A 14,317-nucleotide genomic window follows, 5' to 3' on the forward strand; every position below is an offset into this window, starting at 1 on the left:
CCTGTCTGTGTCACCCTGTGGTGGGAGGACAGACTCCGTGTCACATAGCTCCCCCTGTCTGTGTCACCCTGTGGTGGGAGGGACAGACTCCATGTCACATAGCTCCTCCTGTCTGTGTCACCCTGTGGTGGGAGGGCCCAGTTGTATCTTTGTCTCCTAACATGCAATCAGTAATGCACTCTGTAGCCAGAACAATTACTTCTCTTTGTCTTCCTCAGGTCTGTAGATGGACAACTGCGTCGTTATGACATTAGAAAGGGAGAGATGTACGCAGATTATGTTGGCAGTAAGTTCTTGTTAATACAGACTAATAAATCTGTCTCTTTCATACATATCGGGGTATATATACTCGGTATCATTATACGGCGCGGTGTGATCATTATCGGTGTATATATACTCGGTATCATTATACGGCGCTGTGTGATCATTATCGGGGTATATATACTCGGTATCATTATACGGTGCGGTGTGATCATTATCGGCATATATATACTCGGTATCATTATACGACGCGGTGTGATCATTATCGGGGTATATATACTCGTTATCATTATACGGTGCGGTGTGATCATTATCGAGGTATATATACTCGGTATCATTATACGACGCGGTGTGATCATTATCGGGGTATATATACTCGGTATCATTATCGGTGTATATATACTCGGTATCATTATCGGTGTATATATACTCGGTATCATTATCGGTGTATATATACTCGGTATCATTATCGGTGTATATATACTCGGTATCATTATCGGTGTATATATACTCGGTATCATTATCGGTGTATATATACTCGGTATCATTATCGGTGTATATATACTCGGTATCATTATCGGTGTATATATACTCGGTATCATTATCGGTGTATATATACTCGGTATCATTATCGGTGTATATATACTCGGTATCATTATCGGTGTATATATACTCGGTATCATTATCGGTGTATATATACTCGGTATCATTATCGGTGTATATATACTCGGTATCATTATCGGTGTATATATACTCGGTATCATTATCGGTGTATATATACTCGGTATCATTATCGGTGTATATATACTCGGTATCATTATCGGTGTATATATACTCGGTATCATTATCGGTGTATATATACTCGGTATCATTATCGGTGTATATATACTCGGTATCATTATCGGTGTATATATACTCGGTATCATTATCGGTGTATATATACTCGGTATCATTATCGGTGTATATATACTCGGTATCATTATCGGTGTATATATACTCGGTATCATTATCGGTGTATATATACTCGGTATCATTATCGGTGTATATATACTCGGTATCATTATCGGTGTATATATACTCGGTATCATTATCGGTGTATATATACTCGGTATCATTATCGGTGTATATATACTCGGTATCATTATCGGTGTATATATACTCGGTATCATTATCGGTGTATATATACTCGGTATCATTATCGGTGTATATATACTCGGTATCATTATCGGTGTATATATACTCGGTATCATTATCGGTGTATATATACTCGGTATCATTATCGGTGTATATATACTCGGTATCATTATCGGTGTATATATACTCGGTATCATTATCGGTGTATATATACTCGGTATCATTATCGGTGTATATATACTCGGTATCATTATCGGTGTATATATACTCGGTATCATTATCGGTGTATATATACTCGGTATCATTATCGGTGTATATATACTCGGTATCATTATCGGTGTATATATACTCGGTATCATTATCGGTGTATATATACTCGGTATCATTATCGGTGTATATATACTCGGTATCATTATCGGTGTATATATACTCGGTATCATTATCGGTGTATATATACTCGGTATCATTATCGGTGTATATATACTCGGTATCATTATCGGTGTATATATACTCGGTATCATTATCGGTGTATATATACTCGGTATCATTATCGGTGTATATATACTCGGTATCATTATCGGTGTATATATACTCGGTATCATTATCGGTGTATATATACTCGGTATCATTATCGGTGTATATATACTCGGTATCATTATCGGTGTATATATACTCGGTATCATTATCGGTGTATATATACTCGGTATCATTATCGGTGTATATATACTCGGTATCATTATCGGTGTATATATACTCGGTATCATTATCGGTGTATATATACTCGGTATCATTATCGGTGTATATATACTCGGTATCATTATCGGTGTATATATACTCGGTATCATTATCGGTGTATATATACTCGGTATCATTATCGGTGTATATATACTCGGTATCATTATCGGTGTATATATACTCGGTATCATTATCGGTGTATATATACTCGGTATCATTATCGGTGTATATATACTCGGTATCATTATCGGTGTATATATACTCGGTATCATTATCGGTGTATATATACTCGGTATCATTATCGGTGTATATATACTCGGTATCATTATCGGTGTATATATACTCGGTATCATTATCGGTGTATATATACTCGGTATCATTATCGGTGTATATATACTCGGTATCATTATCGGTGTATATATACTCGGTATCATTATCGGTGTATATATACTCGGTATCATTATCGGTGTATATATACTCGGTATCATTATACGACGCGGTGTGATCATTATCGGGGTATATATACTCGGTATCATTATCGGTGTATATATACTCGCTATAATTATACGGTGCGGTGTGATCATTATCGGTATCATTATACGGTGCGGTGTGATCATTATCGATATCATTATACGGTGCGGGATGATAATTATCGGCTTTCTTTCAGGTCCCATTACATGTGTGAGCTTCAGCCAGGACTCGCAGTGTCTATTGGCGTCATCACTGGACTCCACCCTCCGCCTCCTGGATAAGGACTCAGGAGAACTATTAGGAGAGTAAGTGGAACACTCAGAAGTAAAGAGTGATGGACCCCATGTAAGGTCTAATCCAATGGCGCCATTTCTATATCCCATAATATACTCATTATCATTATACAATGCGCTGTAACTGTCAGATTGTATGAAGCGCAGTCTTTAGCTCCCTCCAGCCTCCACTAGGTGCTGCAGATAGATGCCCAACTTCCATGCCATACTTTGTGAGGTCACGTGTACCCAGCACTGGCATGTGCAAGGATGTGGGGGGAGTTCTACATTTGGATGTTTGTAGTGTAGGAGCCATGGCTAGAAGAGGGACACATGCCGTGAGTTTGTATTTAAAGGAGAATTATGGCATGCGTTATATACACTCTTCCCCATAGTTAGAGGCAACATGTCACACTGCAGCTGTCATGCGTTGGCTCTATTGATGAAGAACTGTGTGATCACAAAACGCTGATCGCTTAGTTCAGGATCTTCTCCCTGCAGAATGGTGACTGTCAATCATCACTCCCCACAGAGATCCCATCCCCCATTTCTTCTCCGCTGACTTGGAGGGACAGGCGGGAGGGGGCGGGCACAGCTGCTTCTGGTTCTAGAGAGGCAGAGCCAGCTGTCAATTAGGCAGTGGAGTGGATCCTGACAATATCGTCGGAATCTTTCCCGGCTTCAGCTCTGCGCTGTTAGAATATAGTGGGCAATAGCCTGCTGCATGCTGAGTTTTGGGTCACAGGAGGACATTAGAAACAAAAAATTTGTTGTGTGCAGGACTGTCAGGTGAAAACAAAGGGAAAAATACCCCAACAAAAGAAAACTAACACAGCCACTACATCTAAGGACTTTTGGTTTTGATTTTCGGTGCGGTTTAATGTGGTGCATTTAAATGGTGACGGTGTGAACGAGCCTTTATGTTTGTTACCTCTACAGGTACACAGGACACCAGAACAAGAGCTACAAGCTGGATAGCTGTCTGAGTGAGAAGGACACACATGTGGTGGGCTGCTCGGAGGACGGGACTGTCTGTTTCTGGGACTTAGTAGAGGTGAATCTCTTTTTCTTGGTATTCAGTACTCCTGGTGGGTAGTCATCTGGGATATGCTCCTTGCATTAGTCTGACCTATTCTTGCTATGGATATCACTGATGCCACCCTAAACTTTTGCGCAGGGAGATATATGGGAGCCACTGTCTGCAGCTTTCTTTTTCTAGAGATGGTGGATACCCGTACTCTCCCAAATGCTCCGATGCCTAGCCCAAATCTTCCTGTATCAGGAAGCCAGGCGCTGCGTCATTACACGCTGCCTGGCTTGCCGATTGGCCGGCTCCATGCTCCCTCATCACTTGTGACGAGAGAGCATGGAGCCAGCTTCCTGGCCAATCAGGAAGCCGGGCAGCGTGTAATGACTCAGCACCTGGCTTCATGCTCCCTCGCCACCTCATGAGAGAGCATGGAGTCGGCTTCCCGGCCAATCAGGAAGCTGGGCACTGCGTCATTACACTGCCTTTTGTTTTAAATTTCCTCCTGAAAATATAATTGGTCTATCTGGTATGTGAGGGCCCCTAGGTGTTCTTGTATGCAGCCTCATAGCTGTATATCTGCAGTGTGAGATCTCAGGCACTGCTAGTCCCAGGAGATTTGGTGACAGCACTACTGTGCTGCAGGCTCTGACATGAGGAGGCAAACCAAGATGGCCGTCTCCATATAGAGATAGTGGAGAACAAGGCATGGTGAGTCAGTAATGGAGGAAAGATCAGCTGCAGGGAGACCACATGCAATACTGGTGACTAGTCCTCTGCCCACCATTTTGGGTACAGCTTCCAGCGTTAACCTCTTTAATATCCTGATTGCAGTTTCTACCATGTTACCCAAAATGCCGCATTGCTAATAATACCTTTTGCTCTTCCCCCATCTTGCAGGGCTCCCTTGTATACAAGCTCCCAGTTAGTAAAGGTGTGGTGCAGTCGCTGTCATACCACCCCACAGAGCCGTGCCTGCTCACCGCCAGCGAGGGGGAAGTCAAGGTATGGAGCGAGGCGGCTCCTGAAGAAGCATCCAGCTGACCAAAGATACTCTGTATATACTCTATGCTCAACATTTATTTTTTTAATAAAATGAAAGCAAATTCTTTTTGGAAACCATTTTATTTCCATATTTGTCAAAACTAATTTAAAAATAGTTAAATTAAATTACAGCAGCTGTGACTAAAGCAGATCACTGCAAAGAAGACAACTCTGCCGCCCTGATATAACATAGGAGGATATGCAGCTCTGACTGGAGTCTGGACTACACAAGGCAGCCAGGCCTGCACATCAACACTGAACTACCAAATCCTGTAGTAACCGTGTTTAAAGGGAACCTGTCAGAACAGAAAAATGGGAGCTGCCATTTGTTTCAATATTACAACTTAAAATGACACTAAACTCTGGCATTAAATCCTAAAAATACATTCAAGTACCTGAACTATGAACAAAAAATGTATCTTATTTGTGTATCACTCGGCTGTAGACCCTCCAATCATCTCTGAATTGGTGCTGACACTGTCCTTCCTTCTGGAGGGTGGCTACTTTTGTTCCTCATGCTCCCTGTGTGTGTTGTAAAGTAGTCACCACTCCAAGCTCGCTCCCGGGATGGACTACAATCTCATGTTTAGTTTACTAATTTGTATTAGTAGAATAGACGGATTCTAGTCAGAGCTTGTACAGAGCTAAGGACCATTTTTCCTGCCTCTGTGGGTCAGCACTGTTGCATGAGAGGAAGAGAATAGAGTCACATGATCCACTATACTAGACAAACTGGGTATTTTCTTTGCTACCAGTGTAGGAGTGAAGGGAAGGTGTGTATTTGAATGCATGGGCACAGAGTAGGTTCACTTGAACATAAATATCAGCCCTCATGCGGTATGGGGATTCCACCTACTGATCCCAAAAGCACCAGTCAAGACGGCCATTCTTGAGGCCCACCAATTGAGAGAGCTCAGAGGAACACAAGTGCCTTTGTACCAGCTGCTGCCCTACTGTTGAATACCATCCAAACTATATGGTACAGTTTTTGCTCAGCCAGCAGCATCAGGGTAAGCACACCAGCCACACTGTGTTCCGGCCCGATTCTGGACGCACTGAATCGCATTGCGGCCAGCTCACTTTGTTGTAGGGCAGGAGGGGGCGTGGCCTCCAGCAGCAATGCGATCGGCTGCTCGGGAATGCAAGGCACATCAATGCCTGAGGTCAGTAAAAATAGCTGGAAGCACTTTTTTTCTGATTGGACCCCAGGCAATCATGTGCCTTGCGCTCCCGTGCGACCAATCGCATTGCGGCCATTGAGTTCAATGCACCGCCACGCCCCTCCCACAATAAAGTGAGCCGCCCGCAATGCGATCCAGTGCGTTCCAGCCGGAACGCACTGTGGCTGGTGTGAATTAGCCCTAGAGGAAACAAAATCTAAGACCATAGGGAGCCTGCCACTGTTGAGCTGTCCTGAGAATGCCAGTCGTCATGCTGATCCGATGGCTTCTATACTTTCAGATCAGGAGTTCTGACTCCAATAACTTCATGCTTGATCATTGACGCAGTAGTGCTCCAGTCAGGAATCTAGTATTCTTAGGTCAGCAATGATAGACTCCATCTTTTCCCAGTATAGGTTTCCTATAACTAGTCTTTGAGTTTAAGGTGCAGCAATGCAGGCACAACTTGCTCAGCCATAAACTTTTATTGGCTTGGTGTAATGGTTGCAGTCATAACTACTTAAACGTATTGAAATAAAAAGCTTCCAGCTATTGAAGTCCAAACATTCCTGGTCACCGAGAGCAACTGGGCCTCCCGTGACTGCAGAACAACCTATATACACATGTATTTACATCCATATTTTCTCTAAGTGTGCGTATAATATATATTTACATGCATGCTGCATAAGCCCAGGAACGCTGCCACTGAGGAGAACAGATAAAAACAAAAAACCTAAAAGAAATGTAGCAGCACCTAGAAAAACCAGCATGCTTTCTGAGCAGGCCTCCAGCAGAAGAGGGACTCTTAGAGGTGTACACGTCTCCATCTTATGAATCCTGATCTTTCTGCTTGTTTGTGAAGTCTGCGTGCCTCTGGGCAAACGTCTGTGCCACCAGCAGAGGAAATACCAGGGTGGCGTCTGCGTAGACCTGTGAAAAGAAGGCCGCAGATAAGGGGGGTTATAGTTGAAGTGGTGCTGATTTCTTGACGCTGTTTTTTTGGTGGAGTATGGAAGCAGACAAACCTTGACTGGGTTGGCATCCATGCGAATCTTTCCCCACGACACTGCTTCATCGGGTCTGGCGCCGGCGTCCGAACCATCAAATTCCTGCGCTGTGTTTATAAACACGGCATATTCTGCTCCGTTCCTCTGCGGCAGAAGAGTAAGGATTGGAAAAATTACTTGTACCGGATTTGTTGACGATTCAGGAATTTGCTGCAGGTTTACATAAAAGAAGGAGTAGGACAGGGAAGGTCGAATTTTTCTTAGGTGCAAGTTGAAAGGGTGTTAAGCCCTGTCCCTGCTGAACCTAAACGCTCCATATCTTGTCTATAGCTACCGTGTTTCCCCGAAAATAAGACTGTCTTTTTTTTTTTTTGCCCCCAAAAAATACACTAGGTCTTATTTTTAGGGGATGTCATTTTTTTTTTTATAATGTGCAACAAAATGTACAATAATCTAAAGTTATCAGGTATCACTCCGCCTGTCACAGTAACTGGCGCTATAGAGGAAGTATCGGCTAATGCGGCTCTGCTACCTCCGGAGCCTTGCTTTCCACAGAGCCGGCTTCCTTTGCCATCAGGGACAGCGGTACCAGCGGTGCAGCAGTGGGGACATCAGACCGTGGACAGGGCGGTAAAGTACGGTACCATTTACCAGTACACATTACAGTACAGTACCATTACATTAAGCAGCGCCTTCAGGGGACAGCAGTTGGTGTGAAGTATGGTACTGGAGTGCTCCCTGTCACTGCGCCGGCCGGAGGGAGTCCCCTGTCATCCCCTTAATACAGTATGGTCCTTGCAGGCTGATACCATCTCTCCTGCAAGTTCCCCCTCACATGCTACCACCAAACTAGGTCTTATTTTCGGGGTAGGTCTTATATTACAGGAATCTTGAAAAATAGTGCTAGGTCTTACTTTCAGGGTATTTGGGGAAAACAGGTTATATAATTACTATTTTTGGGGAAAACAGGTTATATAATTACTATTAGATTAATAGCACATGGGGTGCAGTTTAGATCCCTCCCCACCCTGCTCCCTGAAAGTGAGTTGACCTTTGTTCAGCAAATCTGATTTTCAGCAGAGATCACAAGACACACCGTTCTAGGCATTTGGACATGTGACCCACTAACGCAGAACCCCAAAGCGGCCATTTCTGCTGTCAAGGTATTTCAGAAACTTGTTATATTTTGTGATTTTCAGGGTGTGTGGCTTGGGAGGGAAAGGTTCTGAAAGTGAACCCCCATGTAGAGTAAAGAGAATCCCTGTGTAAGCAGCAAAATCGCTCAGGTCAGATCTTGCACGAGGCTAAGGACTCTCTTTCCCTATTACAATGGCACAGGGAAAAGATCCGATCTCTGCCCATATGGCCAGCTGGTAACCCCAGCAAGGTTAACAGCCTCCCTCTTTGTCTCAGCTGAACAGGGGAGTGGGGTAGGCAAAGGGAGCCAGAGCAAGCAGCTCCAGCTCTCCCGCTGTCTATGCAATGTCTGCCACAGACATGGCATCGAAAACGGAGCAGATCACTTCTGATTAGCAAAGAGGCTTATGCCCCCTTTAGTGATTAGGAGGAGGGTCTGCTCCATTTTTTTCCAGTTTAGAAGAGCTGCCTGCACCAATCTCTGTTAATTCTCCTATTGTGTTTTTAGGTGTAGATGCATATCAAAATGATGGCAACCTATCATTCTCCTATTATCTCTGCAGCATGTATTGCTCACACTCTGGCAGCGCATATTAGCCTTCCATTCCTTTTTGCAATGTCACCAGACAGAACCTACCCAATGGAGGGAGATGTCTCACAAAGGATGTCTAATGCCACTGTACTAATGCAAGTGGTTCTCATTACTGTGAGTCCCCCACTTGAGAGGTTCGCCTAACCTTCTGCTCCCAGTGACACCAGAAGTGATGAACAAAACCCTCACAACATCGGCACAGACTGCAAAACCTTTCTACCAATGATAGCCTTGCTTCACAAAGCAGGAATTGCTACACTAGGCCCTTTTCACCCTATACCAGAGGCAGCAAATGCTGAGAAACGTCATATGCAGGACCAGCGCTGGTCTTCACACATATACAGCAAGCAGGTTCCCTGCATGGCTGGCACTTGTCACAGTGATTGAGGATAGAACCAGCTCAGAGGAGCTGGCACCGAAGACATAGCACTGGGAATCCTCTACCTCCGTACATAACACGCAGGGGTACAGACAACACCCAGCATGCCAAGAAATGGAGGACGACGGGTCCTTCTAAAGAGTAATGAAGCGGCTGGCAGAGCCTTGTCATGAGAGCAGGAATTCACATAGTTGCAGGACCTCTTCTCTCCAGAGTGGTCTACGCATTCTTACCATGAGATTAGCATTACAAATGTGGTGTTTAACTAATCCTCCTCCCAAAATAATCATTCCCGTCTTCTTGGCAAAGACTACAGAGGAATTCAGCCGGCGGATATCTGGATGGAAAAGCAAATGTATAAAATGTGTAAATCAGTTTTGCTCTTTTTCTTTAGATGACCGTAACAATAGTTCCCATAAATATGTATTTTGTCAATTAATAAAAAGGGGTTTTCTAGAGACAATGTCGTCTTCCGCCCCTACTCTCCACCTGGTCCAATCAGAGAATGCCTTGTATTCAATACAAAAATGCTAGGTGTTCTCTGAATGGCGGCGATATCGCGCCAGCGACTCTCTCTGCTCAGCATGCAGCGGGGAAGCTGTTAGAGCCGCTGCCGGAACATTGCGGGTGGCAATGTATGCAACATGGACTACTACCGTGATTTTTAGCATCCCCAGCACCCCTACGGAGATCAGAGATTGATGTTTACAACAAGCCAAGTTGGACCAAAAGAGATCATTCCTGGAGATCTGCTTCAAGAGTTAACTTACAACCTAACAATGAACCTCATGAGCAACATGAGACCACACGCACAGAACACCAAGAGTAATGTTATTAGGATTTTAGGGAAAGTGGGGGGAGTACATGGAGCCACATAGGGGTGGTGCATAGTTTCAGCAGAAAGGTTGGAGAAGTCTTTGAAGAGTTAGGCTCCCCAATGGAGCAATACAAAGAAACTAGAACAGAACATAATACTGTATATAGCAATCAATATTCCATTCTATTCACAGATCAGTTTAAACTTACCTTCTACAATGTCCAGTTTCAAGCCAGGATTTTTGTACGAGTGGAAATAGAGCATATCACCCAAAGAGCCATCTGTCAGGGCCGGACTGTACACAGGGATATCGTTCTGTTCAAAAGAGAGAAACAAGACTTCATACGACTGTCATACTCCATGTCACATAGTTTCTCCAACTTGACCGTGTCACCTTGTGGTGGGAAGGACAGACTCCATGTCACATAGTTTCTCCAACTTGACCGTGTCACCCTGTGGTGGGAGGGACAGACTCCATGTCACCTAGCTCCTCCTGTCTGTGTCCCCCTGTGGTGGGAGGGACAGACTCCATGTCACCTAGCTCCTCCTGTCTGTGTCCCCCTGTGGTGGGAGGGACAGACTCCATGTCACCTAGCTCCTCCTGTCTGTGTCCCCCTGTGGTGGGAGGGACAGACTCCATGTCACCTAGCTCCTCCTGTCTGTGTCCCCCTGTGGTGGGAGGGACAGACTCCATGTCACCTAGCTCCTCCTGTCTGTGTCCCCCTGTGGTGGGAGGGACAGACTCCATGTCACCTAGCTCCTCCTGTCTGTGTCCCCCTGTGGTGGGAGGGACAGACTCCATGTCACCTAGCTCCTCCTGTCTGTGTCCCCCTGTGGTGGGAGGGACAGACTCCATGTCACCTAGCTCCTCCTGTCTGTGTCCCCCTGTGGTGGGAGGGACAGACTCCATGTCACCTAGCTCCTCCTGTCTGTGTCCCCCTGTGGTGGGAGGGACAGACTCCATGTCACCTAGCTCCTCCTGTCTGTGTCCCCCTGTGGTGGGAGGGACAGACTCCATGTCACCTAGCTCCTCCTGTCTGTGTCCCCCTGTGGTGGGAGGGACAGACTCCATGTCACCTAGCTCCTCCTGTCTGTGTCCCCCTGTGGTGGGAGGGACAGACTCCATGTCACCTAGCTCCTCCTGTCTGTGTCCCCCTGTGGTGGGAGGGACAGACTCCATGTCACCTAGCTCCTCCTGTCTGTGTCCCCCTGTGGTGGGAGGGACAGACTCCATGTCACCTAGCTCCTCCTGTCTGTGTCCCCCTGTGGTGGGAGGGACAGACTCCATGTCACCTAGCTCCTCCTGTCTGTGTCCCCCTGTGGTGGGAGGGACAGACTCCATGTCACCTAGCTCCTCCTGTCTGTGTCCCCCTGTGGTGGGAGGGACAGACTCCATGTCACCTAGCTCCTCCTGTCTGTGTCCCCCTGTGGTGGGAGGGACAGACTCCATGTCACCTAGCTCCTCCTGTCTGTGTCCCCCTGTGGTGGGAGGGACAGACTCCATGTCACCTAGCTCCTCCTGTCTGTGTCCCCCTGTGGTGGGAGGGACAGACTCCATGTCACCTAGCTCCTCCTGTCTGTGTCCCCCTGTGGTGGGAGGGACAGACTCCATGTCACCTAGCTCCTCCTGTCTGTGTCCCCCTGTGGTGGGAGGGACAGACTCCATGTCACCTAGCTCCTCCTGTCTGTGTCCCCCTGTGGTGGGAGGGACAGACTCCATGTCACCTAGCTCCTCCTGTCTGTGTCCCCCTGTGGTGGGAGGGACAGACTCCATGTCACCTAGCTCCTCCTGTCTGTGTCCCCCTGTGGTGGGAGGGACAGACTCCATGTCACCTAGCTCCTCCTGTCTGTGTCCCCCTGTGGTGGGAGGGACAGACTCCATGTCACCTAGCTCCTCCTGTCTGTGTCCCCCTGTGGTGGGAGGGACAGACTCCATGTCACCTAGCTCCTCCTGTCTGTGTCCCCCTGTGGTGGGAGGGACAGACTCCATGTCACCTAGCTCCTCCTGTCTGTGTCCCCCTGTGGTGGGAGGGACAAACTCCATGTCATATAGCTCCCCCTGTCTGTGTCACCTGTGGTGGGAGGGACAAACTCCATGTCATATAGCTCCCCCTGTCTGTGTCACCCTGTGGTGGGAGGGACAGACTCAATGTCACATAGCTCCCCCTGTCTGTGTCACCCTATGGTGGGAGGGATAGACTCCATGTCACATAGCTCCCCCTGTCTGTGTCACCCTGTGGTGGGAGGGACAGACTCAATGTCACATAGCTCCCCCTGTCTGTGTCACCCTGTGGTGGGAGGGACAGACTCCATGTCATATAGCTCCTCCTGTCTGTGTCACCCTGTGGTGGAAGGACAGACCCCATGTCACATAGCTCCCCCTGTCTGTGTCACCCTATGGTGGGAGGGACAGACCCCATGTCACATAGCTCCCCCTTTGTGTCACCCTATGGTGGGAGGGACAGACTCCATGTCATATAGCTCCCCCTGTCTGTGTCCTCATGAGTACTCACCTTATAGGCCCAGTAATATACAGAGTCTGGGTGATTTATTTCTTTTCCTAGGCGAGCGATCATCTTAGATGGCGTCCACTTAGTCCCCTACGGAGAAAAGCATTACAATCATGGCGGTTTGGTGTATATAACACAGATGAAATGTCAAGTCCTCACATATTCCCTCACCTCAGTGTCTTGTTCTAACACCATCTGATCTAGTATTGGGGTGATCCAGTCCTCAAACAAGCAGTAATTATTATTTGGAACAAGAAGGTTACCAATCCTACAAAACAGAGATAAGACTTGTAGTGAGACATCAGAGAACAGAAAAAGGCAGACGGAATAGACGGCAGATTTATCAAGTGATGACTGATGTATTAAGAAGAGTCATAGAGCTTAATGGGCAGCAGATGAATGAAGAGGCAGATGTAGAAGGATCATTGTACAGAGGAATGACAAAGCCTCTGACCCCATTACCAAAAAAAAATACCTGTTGATGCCCTTTGGCCTTAAATCTGCCCCCTTCAAGCTGAAGTCTCCCAGGTAAGTGGGTGCAAGACATTTGATCAGGTCTTCCTCCACACCCCCTGCTGTAGTTACAATGATATCAACCTGCACAGATAAAAAAAAAAAAACATTGATCCATTATAGTGTAACTTCAAGCAAAAATCAATAATTGCCATATCAAACGTGCAATCCTCCATGATTTCTTCTGTATGTCTCCCAAACCTTAGCTCCTTTTGCCTTGAGCACTTCTTACCTGCTGGCCCTAACTGTATTTCTCCCTTCATATCCAGCAGAGGGCTGACAACACTGCTGTATTTCAGAAATAGCGTTGTCAGCTCTCTGCTGGACATGAAGGGAGAAATACAGACAGGGTCAGCAGGTTAAAAGGGCTGGAAGCAATAGGTTCTGCCAACATCTTCAGTATGGATGAAAGGCTGTGTGAAGGTGCTGTCATCATGGAGGAATCACCAGCAAAGTCCATTGGTCTAGAACCTTGGTTCTCAACTGGTGAGTCGTGACCCAAAAGTGAGTTGCGATCCTGTGTTCAGTGGGTCGCCGTGTGCCTTCCACTTTTCTAGGTGAGAGTCTCTTAGCGCTGTCAGTTCTCACGCAGATCAGCCATTCAGAATATGCTGCCTGGCGTCGAGTGTCAGCTTGAGGTGGGCTGGAGCTAGGGCCACGAGGGAGCTCCATCCATACTTGCATTGCTTACAGCTCCCTCACGTGTCCTGTAGAGGTGCCCAGACCGGAGTAACCAGTCCAACGTAGAACGGTGGACTTTCTGTAGACCGGAGTAACGTCACATTCTGGCTCCCGGCACCTCTACAGGGCACGCAAGCGAGTTTTACAAGCAATGCATGGAGCTCCGGCACAGCCCAGCACTGGACCCCGGGCTGAGGATCCACTCCAGGTCTCATAATGGCACCCCAAACACACCTCCCTCCCACAGTTCAATCGCCCGCACCTCAATGCTGTGCGTTCCATTGCAACTTGGGTCACCACTTAATGACCAAGGACAAATGTGGGTCCTGAGGTTACACAGGTTGAGAACCACTGCTCTAGAACAATTACAGCTCCTTCAAGTCTTACCGAGTCCCTGCGAGACTTACTGAGTTATTAACTTAAGTAAGAACCTAGGTAAGGAAAACCTCTGCCAAGATGGCCACCTCCACACAGAGACATAGTGTACAGAAATAATGGTAGGTAAGGATCCCCTGTAGAGACTAGGGCTGCAACAACTATATGATAACAATCGATGAGGATAGATGGCAGAGAGTGT

At 46.6% G+C, this 14,317-nt stretch overlaps 2 protein-coding genes across 2 annotated transcripts in view; one reads left to right on the top strand and one right to left on the bottom strand.

Annotated features, from left to right (window-relative positions):
- WDR83 (WD repeat domain 83) overlaps nt 1-4,963 on the top strand; it is an 11,691-nt gene extending 6,728 nt beyond the window's left edge. Inside the window, exons 7-10 of the mRNA XM_018566126.1 lie at nt 219-286; nt 2,798-2,906; nt 3,813-3,927; nt 4,801-4,963. Coding sequence (XP_018421628.1) covers nt 219-286; nt 2,798-2,906; nt 3,813-3,927; nt 4,801-4,944 — 436 coding nt within the window. The 3' untranslated portion in view covers nt 4,945-4,963. The remainder of the gene's footprint in view (nt 1-218; nt 287-2,797; nt 2,907-3,812; nt 3,928-4,800) is intronic.
- A 1,881-nt stretch (nt 4,964-6,844) lies between these two features.
- On the bottom strand, nt 6,845-13,581 carry DHPS (deoxyhypusine synthase; the record flags this gene model as incomplete). Its single annotated transcript, XM_018566125.1, has 8 exons — nt 6,845-7,034; nt 7,130-7,255; nt 9,453-9,556; nt 10,246-10,351; nt 12,550-12,636; nt 12,718-12,814; nt 13,022-13,143; nt 13,573-13,581. Coding segments are annotated over 8 exons (753 nt in total), but the record flags the coding sequence as incomplete, so codon positions are not given.
- Between the last annotated feature and the right edge of the window lie 736 nt (nt 13,582-14,317).

This window comes from Nanorana parkeri, unplaced genomic scaffold (assembly GCF_000935625.1).
Source record: "Nanorana parkeri isolate BGI_ZX_2015 unplaced genomic scaffold, ASM93562v1 scaffold920, whole genome shotgun sequence".
In the NCBI taxonomy this organism is placed as follows: domain Eukaryota; kingdom Metazoa; phylum Chordata; class Amphibia; order Anura; family Dicroglossidae; genus Nanorana; species Nanorana parkeri.